This window comes from Anopheles stephensi, chromosome 2 (assembly GCF_013141755.1).
Source record: "Anopheles stephensi strain Indian chromosome 2, UCI_ANSTEP_V1.0, whole genome shotgun sequence".
NCBI classification, from domain to species: domain Eukaryota; kingdom Metazoa; phylum Arthropoda; class Insecta; order Diptera; family Culicidae; genus Anopheles; species Anopheles stephensi.
This window is the reverse complement of record NC_050202.1, coordinates 81527382-81547247: the sequence shown is the minus strand read 5'-3', so window position 1 is coordinate 81547247 and position 19866 is coordinate 81527382. Positions and strand designations below refer to the sequence as shown.

General features: G+C 48.0%; 2 protein-coding genes across 8 annotated transcripts; one reads left to right on the top strand and one right to left on the bottom strand.

Moving 5' to 3' along the window:
• The first annotated feature begins 241 nt into the window (after positions 1–241).
• Positions 242–4405, top strand: LOC118505589 (ras-related C3 botulinum toxin substrate 1). Of its 2 annotated transcripts, XR_004905439.1 has the most exons (5): positions 242–470; positions 848–963; positions 1142–1374; positions 1442–2263; positions 3075–4405. XR_004905439.1 is itself a non-coding variant. In XM_036041566.1 (4 exons), the coding sequence occupies exons 2-4, from the start codon at positions 848–850 to the stop codon at positions 1678–1680; spliced, it is 588 nt and encodes a 195-aa protein (XP_035897459.1). In that variant the 5' UTR covers positions 242–470; the 3' UTR covers positions 1681–4381. The 2 variants fall into 2 exon arrangements, 1 of the variants encoding a protein (XP_035897459.1); XM_036041566.1 differs by having other exon boundaries at positions 1442–4381.
• On the bottom strand, positions 2679–18943 carry LOC118505587 (trithorax group protein osa). Of its 6 annotated transcripts, XR_004905438.1 has the most exons (10): positions 18814–18942; positions 14976–15171; positions 13246–14794; positions 12994–13037; positions 10227–10401; positions 9939–10144; positions 9684–9869; positions 9448–9603; positions 8573–8813; positions 6529–7910 (listed from the first exon to the last, which is right to left on the bottom strand). XR_004905438.1 is itself a non-coding variant. In XM_036041556.1 (9 exons), the coding sequence occupies exons 2-9, from the start codon at positions 15072–15074 to the stop codon at positions 5587–5589; spliced, it is 2676 nt and encodes an 891-aa protein (XP_035897449.1). In that variant the 5' UTR covers positions 15075–15171; positions 18814–18943; the 3' UTR covers positions 2679–5586. The 6 variants fall into 6 exon arrangements, 5 of the variants coding, with proteins under 5 accessions (XP_035897449.1, XP_035897450.1, XP_035897451.1 ...); XM_036041556.1 differs by lacking the exons at positions 6529–7910; positions 8573–8813 and adding an exon at positions 2679–5847 and having other exon boundaries at positions 18814–18943; XM_036041557.1 differs by lacking the exons at positions 6529–7910; positions 8573–8813 and adding an exon at positions 2679–5847 and having other exon boundaries at positions 15060–15171; positions 18814–18943.
• Between the last annotated feature and the right edge of the window lie 923 nt (positions 18944–19866).

Sequence of the window (19866 nt, the reverse complement as noted above, 5' to 3'; positions counted from 1 at the left end):
CCATTAATTTTGACAATTCACAGAAGGCTGTTCAGAGCAGGGTTCGTCCAGGTACGGATAAAGAAAACATGTATCATAAATAAAAATTATGTTTTGGAAACTTTCAGTGTTTTGTGAAGTATTGCTATGATTTCAGCTTACTAAAATTTAAACAGAAAATTTTATCCACTAATTTATTGAGGGATGAAAATCGGCTTTTTCATGCCAAAACCTACCCCGAAGAGCCCTGTATTATGTCCAGCGGAGATGTTCGTGTTTTTTTTCCTTCTCGCAAGAAGAAAGATATGCTGTTGTGTAGCTGTCGCGAGCGTAAATGAAAAGTTGAACAATTCCCGGAGTGCACAAAGCCGAGCTGCATTTTTCCGTTTTTTCGCGTGCGTGCGTATGTGTGTTTCGTGTGTGGTGTGTTTGTTCTAAGTGTTTGGTTTTATTTCGTAGTGGTTACCAGTTTGTTTTACGCACACGCGAAGGTAGGCGCAACCGGGAAGGGTGGAGTGTGTTGCGCGGGTGGCCGCAACACGCGAGAGGCAGGCGTTGTCCCATGATCGGTGGTTTCCCCCATCGGCCTGACGGTGCGACAACCATCCGGGAGTATCCTCTCGAATGTTGTGATTTTCCACCGGTCCATCGGGTCGGTTCCAGGGGGTGGGGATTGGGAAAACCCGGTCATGCGTGACGGTGCCGTTTGTTGGTGCCGGAAAATCTTCCTTCCGGTACACTGACTTGGCCCTTGTGTGGGCGCACTTGAGTGTGTGTGTGTGTGTGCATGTGACACGATCAGATGAATTAATTGTACCCTGTTTTCCGATTCCATTTCACGACCCACGATTCCGCTTTCCACCCCCAGATGTCATCGGGAAGACCTATCAAATGTGTGGTGGTCGGTGACGGCACGGTGGGGAAAACGTGCATGCTGATCAGCTACACGACCGACAGCTTTCCCGGCGAATACGTACCCACGGTGTAAGAAACGATGTGTCATCGCCGTCTGTAAAGATGACTCGCTGCACACGCAACATGCAGAGCAGCGTCGCTGGACGACGAAGCATATTGATAAGCTAACATTCGTTCTTCTTACTTTTCTTCCTTTCTTCTTCTCGTGCTGCTACCATCTCGGGCCCCCATCTCGCCACCCCACCAGCTTTGACAATTATTCCGCCCCAATGGTGGTGGACGGGGTGCAAGTATCGCTCGGGCTGTGGGACACGGCCGGACAGGAAGATTACGACCGGCTAAGGCCACTGTCCTACCCACAGACGGACGTGTTCCTCATATGCTACAGTGTGGCCAGCCCGTCGTCGTTCGAAAACGTTACCTCCAAGTGGTATCCCGAGATTAAACACCACTGCCCGGATGCGCCCATTATTTTAGTCGGTAAGTGTGCGTGTGCGTCGATCGTGCGCCCTGATGCGTAATGATCATTCGATTCTCTCTACCGTAGGAACCAAAATCGATCTGCGGGAGGACCGCGAAACGATCAGCGTACTGGCCGAGCAGGGCCTATCCGCGCTGAAGCGCGAACAGGGTCAAAAGCTAGCGAATAAGATACGGGCGGTCAAGTATATGGAATGTTCGGCACTAACCCAGCGAGGCCTCAAGCAGGTCTTTGACGAAGCGGTGCGGGCCGTGCTTAGACCAGAGCCTTTAAAACGACGCCAACGAAAATGTGTTGTGATGTAGGTGTTGTGTCCGTGTGTTGGCGCGTCCGGCAAACACGGTGAAGCAAACCAACTCAAAGCATAACAAAGAAAAAAAAACAGGAAAACGGCAAACAAGTTCATACATTTAGAGAAACGAAAAAAGAAAAAATATTGTACATAAGTTTAGAGAGATGCAGACGATGGCATCAGGCGTGGCGGGAAACGCTGTAAAGGAGACGGCAACCATAAACCCCCGGGAGGCTTGCAAAGTGAACAATGAAGCAACGAAGCGGCAAACGAATGTCGGAAAATCGTGAAACGGTTAAAGAATCACAAACACCAAAACGTAGCAAACCGTGAGCAAACGCAGGAAAAATGCTTAGGAAAAATCGATCGAGTGTGCCATTTTCATCAAGAAACGTCAAAGTATTGTCGCCGCTGGTAACCAAGCGATGCAGAACGAATCCGAAGGAAGCGGAAGTAACGAAACAAGCAAAAACTGCAAGCTACCAGAAAAGTGAACACAGGAGCAGATTAAGTACCGGAACGAAGAGGTATTAGCAGGGCAAAAAGTGAGGACAGTCGTCACCTCACATAGGACAAGTAGCTACACAAAACAAAAGGTAAGACGTTAAGCGATAAGCAATCGCACAAGCAATGAAACAGGGCGGGTGTGCTTGAGTGAAAGAGAGAGAGAGAGAGATGGAACAAAGGGATTTCCTTCACGTTAATGCTTAAGGATGAGGATGTTGCAGTAGTAGTGGGTAAAAGAAGGAAGAGCAAGTGTTCACCACCCCCTGAACCAACCAGCCGAAAATACCTCACGTAAAGTTTTTCATTTTTTTTCCAATTGCACGGAACTGGCGAAGAGGAGGAGGAATACGGGATTGAGCAAATCAAAAACGCAACAAAACAGTAGAATCCAGCGAGAGACACAGCAAAAGCGATGAGAGTGGTAACAGTTCAAAAGATTAGGGATCGCACGGTTCCGATCGCGATCCCGTTTGTTGTTGAGCAGTTCTCATGTTTTTTTTTTTGGTGGAACTAGGCTTTGGTTTTCCATTTTATCGAGGGAAACGCTTCGTTTTGTTTTTCCTTCGATAGCGCATCAGCTAAGCAGCAAGCAAGAAACTAGTTCAAAATGGTCAGAAAAGCGGACAGGATATTTGCAATATTAATCTTTACATACTGAAGCAGACATCTCCCAACTCGAAAGCAATCGTAAGGGCCTTTTTTTAATTATGCTAGCAGGGACTGAAAAAAGCCTCTTGCTCTTGTAGAAAGGACGCGGGAAAAATGGAGATTCCTTTTTTAATTTTTCCACTTAAAATCAGTGCTTCAGAGCCTCGTCGTACGTCTCTTCCCAGCATCGGGTGAGCTTGAGCGATTTTTTTTGTTTTTTAAATGCTCTCTTCAATTCTTTATGGTTTGTAGCTCAACGGCTCATCGGGGGATATGGGCGAGACGAAGCACCGACCACCATCTCATGAGTAAATCTCATTCCAACATCCAACCTCCATGGTATCTCTAACAGAATCGAAAGTATATAGGGTATATATATGTATTTTTTTTAATTACTTCGTGCTGCCTCCGAAAGGATTAGGATCAGGAACAGCGAGGAGAATCAGTCATGAAGCGAGACGGTAGACGAAATGGGGAGCATGTGAGCCAAAGTGTTTTTTTTTTTACTATTTTTACACGTTTTTAGAAGTTAAGTGTACGCGAAATCTGAGCAATGGTTTTTTTAGATTTTTTTTTACACTCGTCTGCCTGTCTGTACCGAATGCCTCGAGGTTTTTTTTTATACACGAACCTTTTTTCCATTTATCCGTTTTCATAAACTGGACAAAAAATGCAAACAACAACACTAGCCAATCCGGGACGAGCAGAAGATTCCTATTATTAATCGCAGCCTCTCACAGCACAATCGGCGCCACACAGGTCTCGAATAGTTTGTAGAGATGAAGCCGGTAGGGTAGTGTCTAGTCGCAATAGGGACTCTGTTTGGGGCGGGGGTAGAGAAGAAGTGATTGAGAGATGTAAGGTTTACCTCAAAACTGCCAGAAAGTTAGCACCCCCCCCCGACACCCCCCAAACCCAAGGGGGCTTTGTGTTTAGCGTAGTGTCAATTATTTGCAATGTTTTTTAACGCCAAGGAACCTCACCTAATTAGCAGGTTCAACTTTATCCCCTCCCCCCATTTAAATTCCCAAAAAGAACGAAGAGCGAGAGAGAAAGGGAGATAGAGCGAAATCGAATCACCATCATATCCTAGTCCTTTGCTGACACACCGGCCACCCAACCGATAGTGTCCATGGGGCTGCCATACTGAGTTTTTGTGTCCTTTAAATAATTTTATATTTAAAAATGAAAGGCAAAACGCGCGCGAGAGCATGTGTGTTTGCTCTTGTGCACTATTATTACGGTTTGTTGTTAGGTTTGGTCCCTCCATCAACCCCCCCACATTTATAATCCCCCGTATGATCCCCAAAAGCTGCCATTATCGCCCGATGTTTCGGATGGTTAGTTTTCGAAAGTAGAGGAGAGAGAGTGCGAGACAAAAACAAATGTGTGATGATGATGTGTAGGGAAGAGACCGAGAGAATGTAGCAAGAAGCGAAGGGCTAACAGAGAGAGAGAGAGAGAGAGAGAGAGAGAGAGAGAGAGAGAGAGAGAGAGAGAGAGAAATACGCGTGTTCTGAATACAATTCGTTTTGTACTTTTTGATATTTATTTTGCTTTTGATCGTGAAACAAACGGAAAAACAAAAAAGAAGGAAATGTTCGAACCATGTTTTCATTTGAATTTGCCAATGCCGCGCGACAAATACCAAAATTTTCGGGGAGCAAACAAACAATAGATAAGCGCTCGCGCTCCAAACAACCTTGAGCAGGGAAAAACAAACAAACCCGTACTAACATCTTGCATTTGCTATACAACAATAAAACAACTAATCCTCGTGTTCTAGTTTCCATTAAGAACTAGTTTCCACTTCTTCTGCTCTGTGAAAGAATCCTATAATAGAAGGGGGTGGATTTTGTGTGAAACATGTGTGGTTGTTCTATGCGCTATATGGTGTGTGGAGACACAATGTGTATTAGGATAGGTTAGTTTAAATGTAGGTTTGCTAAAACTAAAGAGTCGTCTTGTGAGTGGTAGAAGTAGCCCTGTTCTCTTTAACCGAGAGAGATGTCGGGTCCACTCCACTCTACTCTTCAACAACACATCCATTCATCATAGTTCTGTGACATATCTACGAACGAACGAGGGATCATCGATCTCGTTTTCGATGGGATTCGATCTCGCGGGATCCTGGAGGGCGGGCTAGAGTTGTTAGAGGACCCATCCACTACCGACTGTTTAGCTCGGGACAAAGTTGGAGCGCCTAGTAGCGCCGTGTCGTCGGTTACCAATTTACTTATCGCCCTATTTTCTGTTCCCGAAAAGAGTGGCGTAGTAATCGGTCCTTATCTGTGTCACTGACTCTCTCTTTTTTGTGGGTCTGATTTTTGTTTTTAGCGTCATCTCCGGTTCTGATTTCAAATTTTCTCTCATGCGGGAAAAGATGTTCAGGTTGTCATTTTGTTCTCTGCTTCTGTTTCTTCGTTTTTTGAATTGCTGGGGAAGTTCTTTGGTGCACCTTTGGGACTCTTCTTTCAGTGGGTAGTTCCTAGGCTTTGTTTTTGTTTAGGTTGTAATTTTCGGAAAGTACCATTTGCTTAACTACAAACCAAAATAAAATGCATTTCACTACGGAGAAGGCGAATCCTAATCTGGCCTAATGGAATGGTTGGAGCCATACGTCATTCGGCGGTAGCGTGGAGGAGAAGTTTAGTTTGTACATCGTTTCTTCAATGGACACGGTCACTGCAAGATACGGTTTCGATTTGTTTGGAAGCGTTCTATGGCTGTGACTTTAACCCATGTCCGATGTCTCGCCATATCCTTAGTATGTTCGGAACGGTTTCGGGTGTATAGCACGCCCATCCTTTCGTATGTAACATGGGGCCGGTTCTTGCTTGTCCACCTTCTGCTCGGGACTCGGTTCGTTGGCCACCGACAGCACGATACACTCGGACGGTATGGACAGCGAGGCGGTAAGCGATGCGGTTGCTAGGGGTGGCACCCGCACCGGTTCGTAGTCGATGCTGCGACACAGATCCACCCCGGACACACTGGCCGTCATCCGGCGCATCGATGAGGAACGCTTAAGGTGGTGGAAAGGAAACACGTTCGTTAGTGAAAACCTTGAAGAGGGTGCTTGAGTCAGTGAGTGAGATGATGGATCCTGCGTTCATGAATGTGCGCTCTTGTCCCGAGCTTCTTTTTCCCTTACATTTCCCCTTTAGCTTCGCAGCTACAAGCTTAATATGGCGTGGTGTGTGAATGGTGCGATCGAATGAACTACTTACTCCAAATATGCGGCTACACTTACTGTCCGGGTCGTACCGAATCGATCTCGTATACTGAACGCATGCAGTTTACCGGAACCGGATGTTTGCCAAATTGGAAGCCAGAATACGGGTAAAATACCAACAAACCAGATCCCGGGTGTATAAGAATACGCGTGTGTGTGTTTGAATATATCCTAATACTTCCGGTGGGTTCCACGATTTTGGTTGTGGGTTTAGTCCGGGTCCGAACAACGATTGGTGCATCTCGCATCTTCAACTACGGCTTACTGTTACTACGGGTGCACACTGTGGAGGACGGCTCGGTACGACCAAAACTTAACCAACAACTACATGGCGGCAATACAGTGGAGTGGACCTCTACATTTCGGCACATTCGGAACCAACACTCAGGCAGCGGCGGTCTCGCTGAATCGATTCACACACCAGGTGCGTCTATGTTTCCGATCGTACACATTTTATTACCCAATTGTAATATTTCTTTTTTTCCATTTCATTCATGTATTGTTTTCCTTTATGTGTTATATTATAATATATCGGGTTTTGCTGTTATCATACTCAATCAGGTAAACTTTTATAGTTTTGTTTTGTGTGTTGTGTTGTTTTTGTTTAGATTCGATTTCGACTTATTCGTCTTAGTACGCAACGGACACGTTCAGCTTTTTACGGCGGCCATCTTTAATCCTTCATCGTTTCCCATCTTTGTAGTTTTACTGTATTTTGATGCCACGTTTTGTTTTGTTTCGAATCTTCCTACACAAGAAATCGGTTGATGCACACGCTGGGATACGTTGCGGCTTCTCCGCAAGTTACGTATGTTTGAACTGAAATCGACAATTGTAATGGCCATTGTTGAAGTACATGTGTGCGTACCACATGTGCGGTGCCACGTGACCGAATGATAATGCGAAACGGGATTGTCTTTCCCTAATGCGCTATTAATGGCACCGAAAGCAGAACGCACGCACGCACGTGTCCACGACCGATTAAAAGCGAAAAGAAGTTGAAAGTTTATTTACTAACAGCAGCAAGTAGTTAGTGCCCAAAGATGGCGTCGTGGCTCTGCTCTTCTTTCGATTCTAATCTGTCGTAGTGGTGGTGCGCTTTAGGTGAAGGCTGTTGTTTGCGTGAACGAGTGCGAATCAATTTAGAGTGGGGGAAAAAATTGTTAGATTATATAAAACGTTATACTAGCAATGGTTTACATATGCGATTTGTTTACATTGTATAAGGTGAATAATTTAGGGATAATATTGTGAACAAAAAAAAAAAACCTAAAATTAGCACATTTCCATACGATTGATGGTGCTGATGATAACGAACACTGGCACGTGGCAATGTTCGTGGTCTGTTTCTATGCTCAACTATTATGTTAATACTACGCCGGCGTTTTGTTTCGTTTCGAGTATACATGTCTGCTTCTTTCCACCTTCTACTGTGCCTGTGAGGCCCTTTTTTACCCACAAAAACGTGTGTTTGTGTGTGTTTGGGTGTGGGAAAAAAATGGTATCGAATGTGTTTGGTTTGTTGTTGTAAATTTCAAAATTGTTTGCATCTATTGCGCTACAGAATGTGCTAAACGAAAGAAGGTAACGCGTTAGGAAATGAAATAACCTCCTCCACCGTCGAACATGATCGCCAATCAACGAGTTAACAAACAACAGTAGACAATTTTGTAAAACGAGCTTATTTAACTTTTTAAACCTTCCACATTTAACGTAACGCTGCTGGCACGTTCATATTTACGAAAGAAAAAAAACCTCCTTAATAATGCGCTTAAGTCTTTCACAAACGTATAACGAACCAAAGGCAAAACGGAAGTGCGATTCCAAATTTAGTAAGGGACAGGTGTAGTAGGCTGCAAGAAAGAGAAAGAAAATTAAAAAGAAAAAGAAAACAAATTAAAACAGATAAATAGATAAAAAGGAACAAAAAAGAATTAAAAAAAAAACAGGGAAAAGCCCACGATTTAGCAGAAGAAAGGAGTCAATTAAACAAACAAACACGCGCACACACTAGCTATCTCGGCAATGGAAGAAAACACCCAAACTGGAGCGAGTATGATGCGTTGCTAGAGCGACCGAACTGTGCCTACGACTACTACTGCTGTCAGGACAGGTCTAAAGCCGTGTGGTGTGAGCGGCAAAGCAGCGGCGTGCAGAGTATTAGCTCTACTCCAGCTCAGGTTCGTTGTTGCTACTGTAGCTGCATTCTTCCGTTCCATCGGGCTGTGAAATTGATCCAAACACATTCACGGTTGACCGCATTAGTTACACACTAGCACACCAAACACGCCACCCAAGTTCTACACGGTTGGGATAGCTGTATCCATTCCGAGCCGACCGTCGGAAGGAAGACGACTAATGATAATATAGGAGTATTCGGAGGGTCTCGCGTATGGGCGGACTGTATCTAGGCATTATGTACTCAAGGTGAACACTGTTATACTCGCAAACCAAACTCGCACACACGAAAACTAGTCACACGTGGAAGGGAAAGAGATATACGTCAAAGACTTACGGCGCGACTTGCGGAAAAACGAATTTCAGAGACCACAGAATGACTCAGAAACGCGGAGAGATATAGCTATGCGGTTGTATATGGTAGGGACGGAACGAGCCTTGTGTGTGACGCAGCTCACACTGGTAGTCTACATCATGGAGCATGCTGTGTGGAGGAGGACTTGCGAAGAGCTTGCAAGGCGTTGCTGTTTGTACGGCGGAAGTTCGGCTTAATACTAATAGAATTTGTACAGATAGTCCTACAGGCGTGATCGGCATGCGATCGGAGAAGAAAGTAAAGAAAAAGGTAACGAACATTAAGAATTTGCTTTCAAAGGCGAATAGAATGGGAGCGACCACAGGGAGGAACAGGTTGCCAATTGAGGTCTAACTATAGAACATTTGATCACTACAGTGTACGCTACAGGAGACTGTGAAGGACCTTCATACACGGGGTTTGCTGACGAGGCGAGATCAGTAGTTAGGAGATTGCGGGGAAGAAAAACGAAAGCAAACTTAAAATGCAGGAGGACGGCAGGATACAAATTACACAACAGTTTATAGATGTATATATTTAGCAAGTAGACGCTGATACTAGGCGGAGTTGGGAATCCAAACTACCAGGCGTTGTTGGCATTGATCGGTTTAGATTTTTTTTTTTGGTTCGTGTGTGGCTGTGTGTGTGTGTGTGGCTTTTTTGCATTGCGTTTGTTTGATTTTTTGCGCTGCCCGAAAACATCATAATGCCACGGGGCAGGAGGGATGATGGCCTCGCCCGTCTTGGCGCGGTCAGGCGAGACATAGGGTGTAGGTGTACGGACACACACACACACAGAGGCCGGGTAAGCCGCCTTACTCTAGCAAATTTTCCGACGAACCCGCGGCCGACTTTACCTGCGTGGAAGGACTGGGCGTGATCGGATGCTCAATGTTCTTCAGATACTCCTTGTCGTCGAAGATTTTCTTGTCGCCACCGCCGGGCTTATGCTTCAGGTTGTCCAGCGAACCGATCTTGCTTTCCGCCTTGATGTCTAGCTTCTGCGTTACGATCTGTTGGAATATCGGGGTAAATAGTGGAGTTGAGCTAATTTCTCAGATCTGCACGGCAGACGGTAGAGAGCTCCACTTACCTTTATGTCGCCGCCGCCCGGTTTGTACGTGATGTTATCCTTGGAGCCAATTTTGGGCTTTGCCCGCTCCTTAAAGTCGGTCTTGATCGACTCGATGCGCTTGTCGCCTCCGCCCGGCTTGTGGCTAGCATTATCCAGCGAACCAATCTTCGGTTTTGCATTCCACTGAAGCTTTGTGCTTATAATCTGAAACATTTGGAAAGAAACGCTAAAGTTTCGAGAAATCTCGCCGCCAAAGCGTACCGGTAACCGTACCTTCTTATCACCACCCTTCGGCACGTACGCATCATTCTTCGCCTCAATTCGTGGTGCCGCCTTGATGTCGATTTTCTTCGTTTCGATCTTCACATGGCCACCGCCCGGCTTGTGGCTGGCGTTTTCCAGCGACCCAATCTTGGACTTGACGACCTTCAGATTCGGAGATGGTGCCCCACCGACTTGTATTTTGTTCATTGGTACTTCTGCACGAGAGAAAAAAAAAATTGAGGGACAGAAAACGAACCGTCACACACTGCACACTGCACTTCACCTCTCGGTACGTACTTTTAATTAGCGGCTGGTCGGAGGGCGTTTCCGGTGTTTTCGCGTTGGCGCGCTGCTTCGAGGTGCTCCGCGATCGGCTTTCGGACGAAATGTTCTCCGGTCTTCTGGCTAGTCCCGGTATCTTGCTCGGTGACTTCAGTGGCGACGCTGGCGATGCTAGCGCATTGGGACGATCCTGTCAAATGGCCGCGCAAAGATTAGTGACACACTCGTACGGTCACGGCACGGGAACCAGAACCGTCCCCTCCCCCCCCCCTTCGTTTCTGTATCCCCCGCTACCGTTTCTGTTTTACTACCGCTTACTGCCTTTTAAAGCTATATATTGATTGATCGCGTTTCAATTTCGCGCACTTGGAAATAAAACGCTACTCAACCCACGGCAAGACACCCTCAGCATCGGTGCGTATCGGTTTGCACTGCGTACGTTTGTTTGTGTTCGCCTGCCCCGCCCGCCAGTTTCATCTGCAGAACCCCTACCCTCGGCTGATGCGGCATCACTCAGGGAGCTAACGATCACGGGTAAAGATCGATATCGCGTTATTGTACGTTCGATCGTCACCTTCGCCAACGGTTTGCGTGTGCGGACAAAAACTTCCTAAACGGTTCGACAAACAGCACCGGAGGAGCGTTCCGGACCGAACGATCCATCCATCTGGGCCGTTTGGCCGATCGTGAGTCGCAAAGGAGTAAGGGAGCTTACGCGACGACACTGCCTTTGCTGACTAGCGATGCGTAACTCTTGTTGGGGACGCTTGGATCGTTTATGCTAGCGATCGGGTTTAACTCTGCATGACCCTAATGGGTGCAGGCAGTCTGGAGGAATTTTCTGGAATTTTTCCTCTTCTCCGCTGCTTCTTCTGATGTTTTGAGTCTGATCTGTTTTTTTGGCAACTTTTAACATCATAATGCTTGGTCCCTCGGGTAGGGGTGGTTGGGGGGGTTTCGGCACACCTTTCTTGGTCGCCAGCCCGAAAGGTCTATGTCGTGCCCTCGAAATACGACCTAAAACTAATGGTCCGACATTTCCCACCCGGGAGCTAGAAATTGGTTCAAGGCAAAGTGCTTCTTCGTCTAGCAGGAGGTTATTGTGTGCGCTACACCACCGGAAACTATATGGGATGACTATGAAGAACGACTGTTACTGCTCGTTGGGGGGTTTTCGCGTGTTAATACAACTGGGAAATGTCTGTTTATGAACTAGATCGGTCCAGTTTTGAGTATATGATCGTCTCTGCTTTAAGGCAGGAAAGGTCCGATCTTCCGAGATATTCAAATATTTATGTGATACAAGAAAGATCACTTCAGGGGCGGTCCGAAAGAAGAAAGAAGATCAGGGGCGGTCCGGTGGTCGAGGCGACAGCGGCGCCGGCCTTCACATAGCAGGACCGGACCGGTTCAAATCCCATCCAGACCGTCTCCCCGTACGTAAGGCTGACTACTTTTCTACGGGTAAAACTAAGTCACAGAAAGCCAAAAATAGCAGGCCGAGACCTCTCGAGGTTGTAGTGCCAAGGAAGAAGAAGAAGAAAGATCACTTGGACGGGCAAGTACTCAAACAATTGAAGATGGACGTTTAATTCTCTCTCGCTCTCTCTTCTTGGCCTAACGACCTCTTATAGGTCATGCCTGCTATTTGTGGCTTACTAGACTCAATGGATACCACTTAGTTGGATAGTCAGTCCTTACTACGGGGGAACGGTCCGATTTGATGAACCCAGGTCCTGTCGTTTGAATACCGACGCCGCTGTCGCTTCTACCACAGCTAGAACTATTCTGCAGGAAGTCTTGAAAGTCTAGTGAAGATGTGCCCTCGCAAGAGAAGTCAAATGTCGTTATTTGGACCGGATGACAGCTAGTTCCTTCCACTAAAGAGCTCTCCAAAAAGCACCCACCCAGCAGTGGATATAGAGGTCCTATGTCGTCTACTTTGTCCATTCATTCTATAGATCAGAGTCCTTTTGATTAATAAGGTATATGTCACCAGCGTATTGTGCATGACTCATGGGAAAAACTCTCAAAAGGTGTGCAAGGTCATCGGTTAAGTACAAGCTCTTGAGGTTAATAAGAGTCTCAAACTGACGGTCATCATTGTCAAGCTACTAACAGGCGAAGAACCCTAGGACCTAAAAGTGACGCAGTTCCTTTAATTTGGTTTAAGTATATGTCAGATTTGATTCTACTTCTGGAGTATCTGAAGGCCGCAACCTTTCCTAAAATTTCGAAAAAAGTATCAGACATTTTGTGTGATACTCGGTAAACTACCAAGTATAATAATGACATCTTCCTTAAAACAAATTTCCTCTATCATGACGGAGTCCTGCAGTCCATCAAGAGTAGTTGCAGTACGTTTATTGTATTTTGTAGCGTTTACGTGACATATCTTTCCTCTGCGCTACTCTGCCCGAGCATAACTTTCGCATTGTTTATTTTAAGAAATCCGGCCTAGTATAGCATGACATTCTACTCCAAACCGGTCTGCTGTACTCCAAACGGAGCAGCTCCGGAAATTGTGCGACCATAACCGCAAAGGTGAAAATTTTTCTTTTACGACAAACATTTCAACGGTTTGCGGGCGGCGCAAAAAAAAGAAATTCAGCAAAACTTTGTCCTGAGGCGCGAGATACAGACGCGCTCCAAAAACCCCAAAGTAAGTGCTGCTCGGCCTGGACACGCAATACGAGCGGATGTTCTTGCGCTACCCAAACGTCCATCGCACGGCACTGAGATTGCGTGCCGGGTGTTATGGTGGCGCGAAATGGAAACTTACCTTTTCCTGAGTGTACTCGTCGACGCCGCTATCGTTGTCACCTTCTGCGAGCGTGATTCGCCAATTCAGAAAGTGAACCCAGGAGCAACAACAAACCGGAAGAAAGAGAAAGAAAATTTAGCGTTAGTATCGTGCGGTTAGCGGTTGGAGCGTTGGCCCAGAAAGGATGTTCTTAGACGCAATCGATTCAAAGTGTAGTGTAGAGGACAGTGATGGACAATGGGCAATGAGTTGGTGTTGGTGTGCGCTTACTGTGATCGGCCGTGAGTGATTTCGGTCCCGTCCGGATCATGTGCTGCTGTGGAGGCCGCGAGCGTGAGTTCCACTCTTGGGAGCCTTCTCTGCCGTTCGGTATCTGGAAGGTAACCTTATCGCCGTCGCCACCACGACCACCGACTGGAACGGGCGCCGCGGGACTTTGCACGCTCGGGCGTGTTCCAGGTGGTGGTTGCATTTTGTACTGCTGCTGGCCCGAGCCCGGCATGGGTCCGGGCCGGTAGCTAAAGCTCTCGTCCGTGTTTGCCGGCGATAGTGACTGCTGGCTACCGGGGGAAGGTGATTGGGTGGGCGATTGGCCCGGCCGTGCCGCATCCTTACTGATAAAGTCCTTCAGTGCGTGGAGTGGCCTACCGGTTGATGAACTGTCGAGTTCGTGCTCGCTCTTGCCATAGTTACCTGCTACGGACGGTGGTCTGGAGGGGATGGATTTTTCCCTCTCGACACCGGTCGCCGAAGGTGAAGGGTGCCCAGGCATGGCAAAGTTACGCGAGGGAGCTCTCGCCGGATTGGGACTGTTTAGTGCCGACGAGCTGTCGGCAGGCAGTCGTCCAATCACCACATCCTCATCGTCATCAACCGATGGAGTGGCGGATGATGGAGGTCCACCTGTCGTCGTTCCACCCGTATCGTTGCCGGACGGAGGTCTGCTGGGATCTCCCGGCCCCATTGGACGGTTGTAAAAGTTCGGACGCATACCCTGTGGAGGTCCGGCAGGACCACCCATTCCACCGCTTCCCTGCATTGGCATCGGCGGTCTAGGAGGTCCTCCCATGCCCGGTTGCATCGGTCCGCCAAGGTTAGAGTTTTGGGGCGAAATCGTTGGTCTTGGTCCTCCCATCGGGTTGGGAGGGCGGATAGGGGGCGGCTGACCCATCATCGGTGGCCGTTGCATGCCCTGGGCGGACGGAGGTCTCGGTTGCATGGCAGGCTGCATCCCCGGGACACCAGCCCCGGGTGGCATCTGTGGTCGCATGGGCATGGGGACGCCTGGTGGTTGATGGGGCCCAGGGTACATACCTCCCGGGCGGGGTGGTTGTGTCGGTGTTCCCGTTCTCGGTGGACCTACGTTTGCCGGCGGTCGCATCATCTGTGCACCGGGAGGCATGCCGGGGTTGGGCCGTACCGGATCCATCACGGCAAAGGGTGCCTGCTGGAGGACGACGGGCGGCTGACGGAGTGAAATCGGTGCCGGCAGTACGGCCGGTGTTGTGTTGTCGCGTGGATGATGCTGCAGAAGCGGTGGTTGCTGCTGTGTCGGCAGCAGAGGACGCACTAGTGGAGTCTTAAGCGGTACGGACGGGGCAAACTTCACCTCTGACCGCGGTTCGGCAGGAAAGCGGACCTGCGGATGTGGTGCGGAGTGTCGTGCCGGGGGAATAGAAACAGGACCAGGGGCTGGTAACGGTGTCGGTGCAGCTGGGGCCGATGGTTGCGATCGCGGCTGAGAACTAACCACAGTGGGCCCATAAACGTTTGGCCCACCAAGGATCGGTGGCTTTGAAGGTTCGGAGCCAGAGATAGTCTGCGACATAAGACATAATAGAGTGTGTGATAATGGGTTATTCGAAGCGATCATGACTCTGCTAACGATGATCGGCTCTGCACATGGCAGAAGCTCCAAAAATGGTGTTTAAAATGTGTACAACAATAAAAGAATGATCAAAACGCTCTCGTTTCCCCTGCCACGGTTTGTAGTAACTCACGCGTTCGCGTCGCCCGGCCGCCTGCTTCGCTTGCGGATGGCCCAACTCCACCGCTTGCTCAACTCCACCCGACACGTAGCTTACCGTACGTACGTCCATCGTTTGACGCCGCGACTACAAGCGTACGCAGGAATGCAAGCGTACCAAGCCACTCAGCGGCTCGGCGAGACGCGTTCAGATCGCTTCGTACTGCGGACTGAAAGGACACAGAAAGGATCTGCTGTGGTTTCGGGTTCGCTTGTCACAGGTACTATCCTAGAAGCAGTTTGCTTTTGGGCTTGTGATTTACATACACACACGCCGCCTGTACACACGCGCGGATGTTAGCAAAAGGGAAAAAAACGCATCGCAATATTGCTCATGCACTTCAACAAGATGTGCGCTGCGGTTTGGAGCGGAGCCCTGATGTCCGCCTCGTGGGACAGATTGGCCGGCTTGGTTGAAATGGGTTTTGGAACGGTCAGTTCTGCTCGGGCAGTTTCGGTTCTGACGGCTGGTTTCTCACATGTTCCGCCCATCGGCATCCATTCCGTTTCGAATCGCTACGGTGGTGGCAAGCAATAGGCTGCTTATGTACAATGCCTTACTTAGGGGGTGTTGAGTGTAGGTTTACAATCGGTGATGGTTCCGTTGAGGTGGTTTGTTTGTATAGTGAATCTTCATATCACTCATACGAAGAAATGCTAAACGAGCTCACCCAAAAAAACGACATTTGAGGAGTATAACAGTTTTGTTATACGGTGTACTTAGTATGCTAGGGGAGAAGTATTTTACAAACTTGAAGTATAACAAATGGCTACTTTTAAAGATCAGCTACTTGTGGAGTACTAATAACGTAGAAAATAAATGTACAAGTTGTATCAAAATAGTAATAAAACTACAAAAAGTGTATATTGGCCTGTTTTTACACACAAGATCTTAAAATCGGCATTTAAATTAGGAAACGTGTCAGATTACTAAGCAAAGTTAGAATGTAAGACTTTTACAAACTTCAATTAGTACTAAGTTGTCCATAGTCTGTGCGTGACCTAATATACCCCCCAGCCCCCTATCTGCTTCCGGGCCAGATTGAACACACGGAACACGATTTAATGCCTCTATTTGCAGTACCACATATAATGCGACGCCCCACCTAATACGGTCTTTGGCGCATCGTATCGCACGCCCGATGATCCTAATCGAGAAATAATGGAAATATCAATCACATGCTCAGTAAATATTCAAACCAACCAGTTGGCGGCCGTACCCGTTGAAATATATGTATCGATAAGACCGCAAAAGACGAAAAGGCGTGCGCGGACCAATGTTCCAGCCACCGTATTGACGTTTGGATCATTAGGTCTTACGACGGTCGTCACGCCACGCGGGGGGCTACCTTAACCGATGATCGGGAGTTTGGGGACGGCCGTTTCGACTGGCTTGGCAAAACCACCCGCAAACATATATATCATCTCATGGCTCACCGAATGCAGCTTGGATCCGGTCGAACGGTGAATGATAGAAACAAACGCTCCCAGCGGGAGGGAGCGAGTCGGTGATGGACATGCAATCCACCGTGCTGTGCTATATTGCTGCGAAGACAGTACCCCAAAAGTTTGTCCCCCCTCTCCCCCTCCCCCCCCCCCCTTTGCTTTGGCCCTTCTAATCCAATGCTCCAATCACCAACTGATATTCGCGACGAACAGTGTATCCTTTTTTCCCTTTCGAAGGACACCATCGCCGTACCGCATCTTCAGGGACCTTCACCGGGACCGGTCCACGCAGATACACGCTGGTTGCGGTTGCGGGACCGCCAAAACCTCCCCCCCCCCCCCTCACAAGGTTGGGGGTGTATGTTTGATCAATTGAATATACATAAAATTTATGCAAAGTGGAAGTCATATTTCTGTGCGAGATAATAAATGCTCAGCCGGCATATTCGATTTCGCTCCATCGAGGCCACCCCCAGGGCCCCCCCGATCATGCTGCTGCGCGGGGGGAGGGGGGGACACACTTTTGCACACCGAATAGTACCCGGTGACACGCCATCCCGCCAGGCAGGGAGTTCACTCCACTCCAGAACATAAAGTAAATACTGGTTTTACGAGGAAGCACGACCGAGCACGGAACTGCTGCTTCACCGCCATCATTTCGCAACGATGATCTGGCCAGCTTGAGCCATCCCCACATTGCATTACTCCTTTGTCAATAAGTTGGGAAGGAAGTAAACAACGTCAAAAAAAGGGAACATGTCCCGAAAATGATGAGCGCTCATGTTATATGGAGCCACAAACAGGGTCAGTTCACATGCACATTCACCGTGGCGTGATGTGCAGAGGAATTTGCTGGCTAGCGTGCAAGGATAAGCGATTTTATTTATTTGTTTTGCTTTGAGGGTCTAGGAAAAGGATCCACATCCACAAGAACCACCTGGTTTTAGGTGTGGCTCTAGGTTTTTTTTTCTCCCCCAAAATAGAGGTGAAACTTTTCATTTTTCACAGCTCATAATTAGTGTTAGTGGCGAGCCATTCGCTACGGAACGCTTTCCCTCGCCAGGTCGGTCGATCCCCTTTAGCCGATGGTTGGCGTGTCGAGTGAACGTATCACACACACAATCCACCGTTTTTTTTTTTTTAGCGTAGGCGTCCTAAAATGGAATGGTGCTCACGTCCCGCAAGCGTGAGGTTAAAGTGTGACGGTCGCAAACACTTTTGGCACATTTGCTCCTTTTTTGGGGGCATTACTTTAAACTGTACCGCATCACGCCGAGCCCGGCGTGTTCATTTGATGTCTATGAGCCACCGGCAAAGTGTTAAGCTTCCTAATTGTAACATACCGAAAACGGGTGTGGATTTGTTAGATCTCGAGCCGCGTTCTAACTAGTGGATCGGTATTTTCCCTTTTATGGATAGATTTGTGCTTCTGTTTTCCTTTGAAGAAGATGGATTCCACTTCACACAGAACTACAGCCGGTTCGCCATCAACCTCAATCGGGGTTCCGCTGCGAGGCACAAGCGTTCTGCTGATGAAAGCCGCACGCAAGAAGGTCACTCAGGTAAATCACGTCACTCTCTCTCTCTCTCTCTCTCTCTCTCTCGCACACTTCAAGCTCGGTACCAATTTCCTTGGTCACATGCACACCACCACAAAACACAGCTCGGTCACTTCATTCTTCAGTGCCCGCCAGCTACTATTGCTTTCCCACTAATGTGTACTACTTCGAGATTGGGAGTGTTTGTGAATAGTTTTAGCACCTACACTTAGTTCACCCCACACGGAAGGTTCAACCCCTCAACGTGTGTGTGTGTGTGCGAGAGCACAAGGGATGCGGCGGTGACCTATCACTTAATTAAATCGACACACTTCGATGAAGTTCGCGCACGTCAGCGTGTGGTTTCGTCGCGGAATCGCGGGGGATAAAAAAAAAACGCGGTCAGCGGTGTTACATGTGCCACAGGCACTAGCGAGGTTGTGAGGTGTCTCGATTGGCAAATCGTGAAGGAAGGTACTAATCCAGGTTTTTATGTCGAAAGCCAAATTACCCAAACGTGTATGATTCATAGGTTCCTTGGGTGAGCCACACCACACTACAACAAGCCGTATATATACTGGGGACGAATGTTTAGACGAACACAAAACCGGAAAGGAAATTTACAAAAATAGGCTTTACATTAACCGTCTCACCAGTCCTGTAATCTTGTGGAATTTGGTTTGGCGTACGGACAAAACAAAACTAGGTACAAAATGCCTACCGAACTAGGTGGTCAAAAATCAAAACTCTTTAGCTAGAAATCGTTTCACTGAGTGTTCCCCGGTTTGGGTTGCGAGGGTTGCCAACCTTCCAACCCCTCCAGCGTACCTCTTCGCCCGCTAGATGCCCCGCTAGAGACCGAACGGCGGATGGCTCCGGGCTTTCCGGGGAACAGGTCCTCCCGGCGTCACCAAACTGCAAAGACTGAATGCCTTCACCCGCGGTGTTCGAACGGCCCGCGGTGTCTTAGGACCCGTACGCAGAAGAAAGCGTTCGCTTGTTTTGTCAGAACGCTAAGGAGACGGTTGCCTGCCAGCTTCTTCGGCGGCGTCGGCGCAGAAGGCGGTGTCGCCTTCTGCAAGCGGGAGCGCAGATCGGGAAGGCGCACGACTTTGGGGGCGAAAAATCAAAACAAACTCGTGCCCCGAACGGCTACCGACCTACCGAACCTGATTTCGGTAGGAGGTTCATCAAAAAGGGCGCACACAAACACGGGCGCGCGCGGGAAAGAAAGTAGGGCTAAGAATCGCTCCTGCCCTATCCGCCGCTCCGCCGGTCGGAGGGCGGGTTTCCAGCAGGGAAGAATAAGAACACTGCCACAGGGTGACCATGAATTGGTTTGAAGTTGGGAAATCATTACAACGAAACGTTATTTTGACCTCCAAAAAAAGGAACGGGAAGTGACTTCTTCAAATTAATGATCAACTAATTATCGAATTATTACGTGTAGGCGATCGGCAGTGGGTTAACTCCAAAAAATTATATCATGCGACACAATTGCGTCATTGAGCGTTGCCTACAAACATGGACACTTTCATTCGTTTTCTCAATTAAATATCAATTAATGAGGGAATCTAATGGAGACGTTAGAAACTTTACCGTTTTGAGCACTATTAGATGAAGCGAATCGGATGGTGTGGTTGGTAACGACGGGTACGGCCCAATAACTGACCAAGCTCGACGTGAGTACAAATCTTAATCCAATCTTCATGATTTAAAATTTTTAAAAAGATTCTTTGGACTGCTAGTACTGTTATGTGGAGCCCTGTATAAAGCTAATTTAGTATTTGTAATAATGGAGTGGGTGGTTATAGATGGCAGGTCTTGTCTTTCCCCAAACCAGGACACCGGCATACATAATCCCATTTGGACTTATATATA

Coding starts and splice junctions, on each gene's coding strand:
- LOC118505589 (XM_036041566.1), top strand. CDS start 848: ATGTCATCGGGAAGACCTATCAAATGTGTGGTGGTCGGTGACGGCACG. Junction 964..1,141: donor GGCGAATACGTACCCACGGT/GTAAGAAACGAT, acceptor CCACCCCACCAG/CTTTGACAATTATTCCGCCC. Junction 1,375..1,441: donor TGCGCCCATTATTTTAGTCG/GTAAGTGTGCGT, acceptor TCTCTACCGTAG/GAACCAAAATCGATCTGCGG.
- LOC118505587 (XM_036041556.1), bottom strand. CDS start 15,074: ATGGACGTACGTACGGTAAGCTACGTGTCGGGTGGAGTTGAGCAAGCG. Junction 9,870..9,938: donor CGAAGGGTGGTGATAAGAAG/GTACGGTTACCG, acceptor CAAATGTTTCAG/ATTATAAGCACAAAGCTTCA. Junction 5,848..9,447: donor CGCCCAGTCCTTCCACGCAG/GTAAAGTCGGCC, acceptor CACCACCTTAAG/CGTTCCTCATCGATGCGCCG.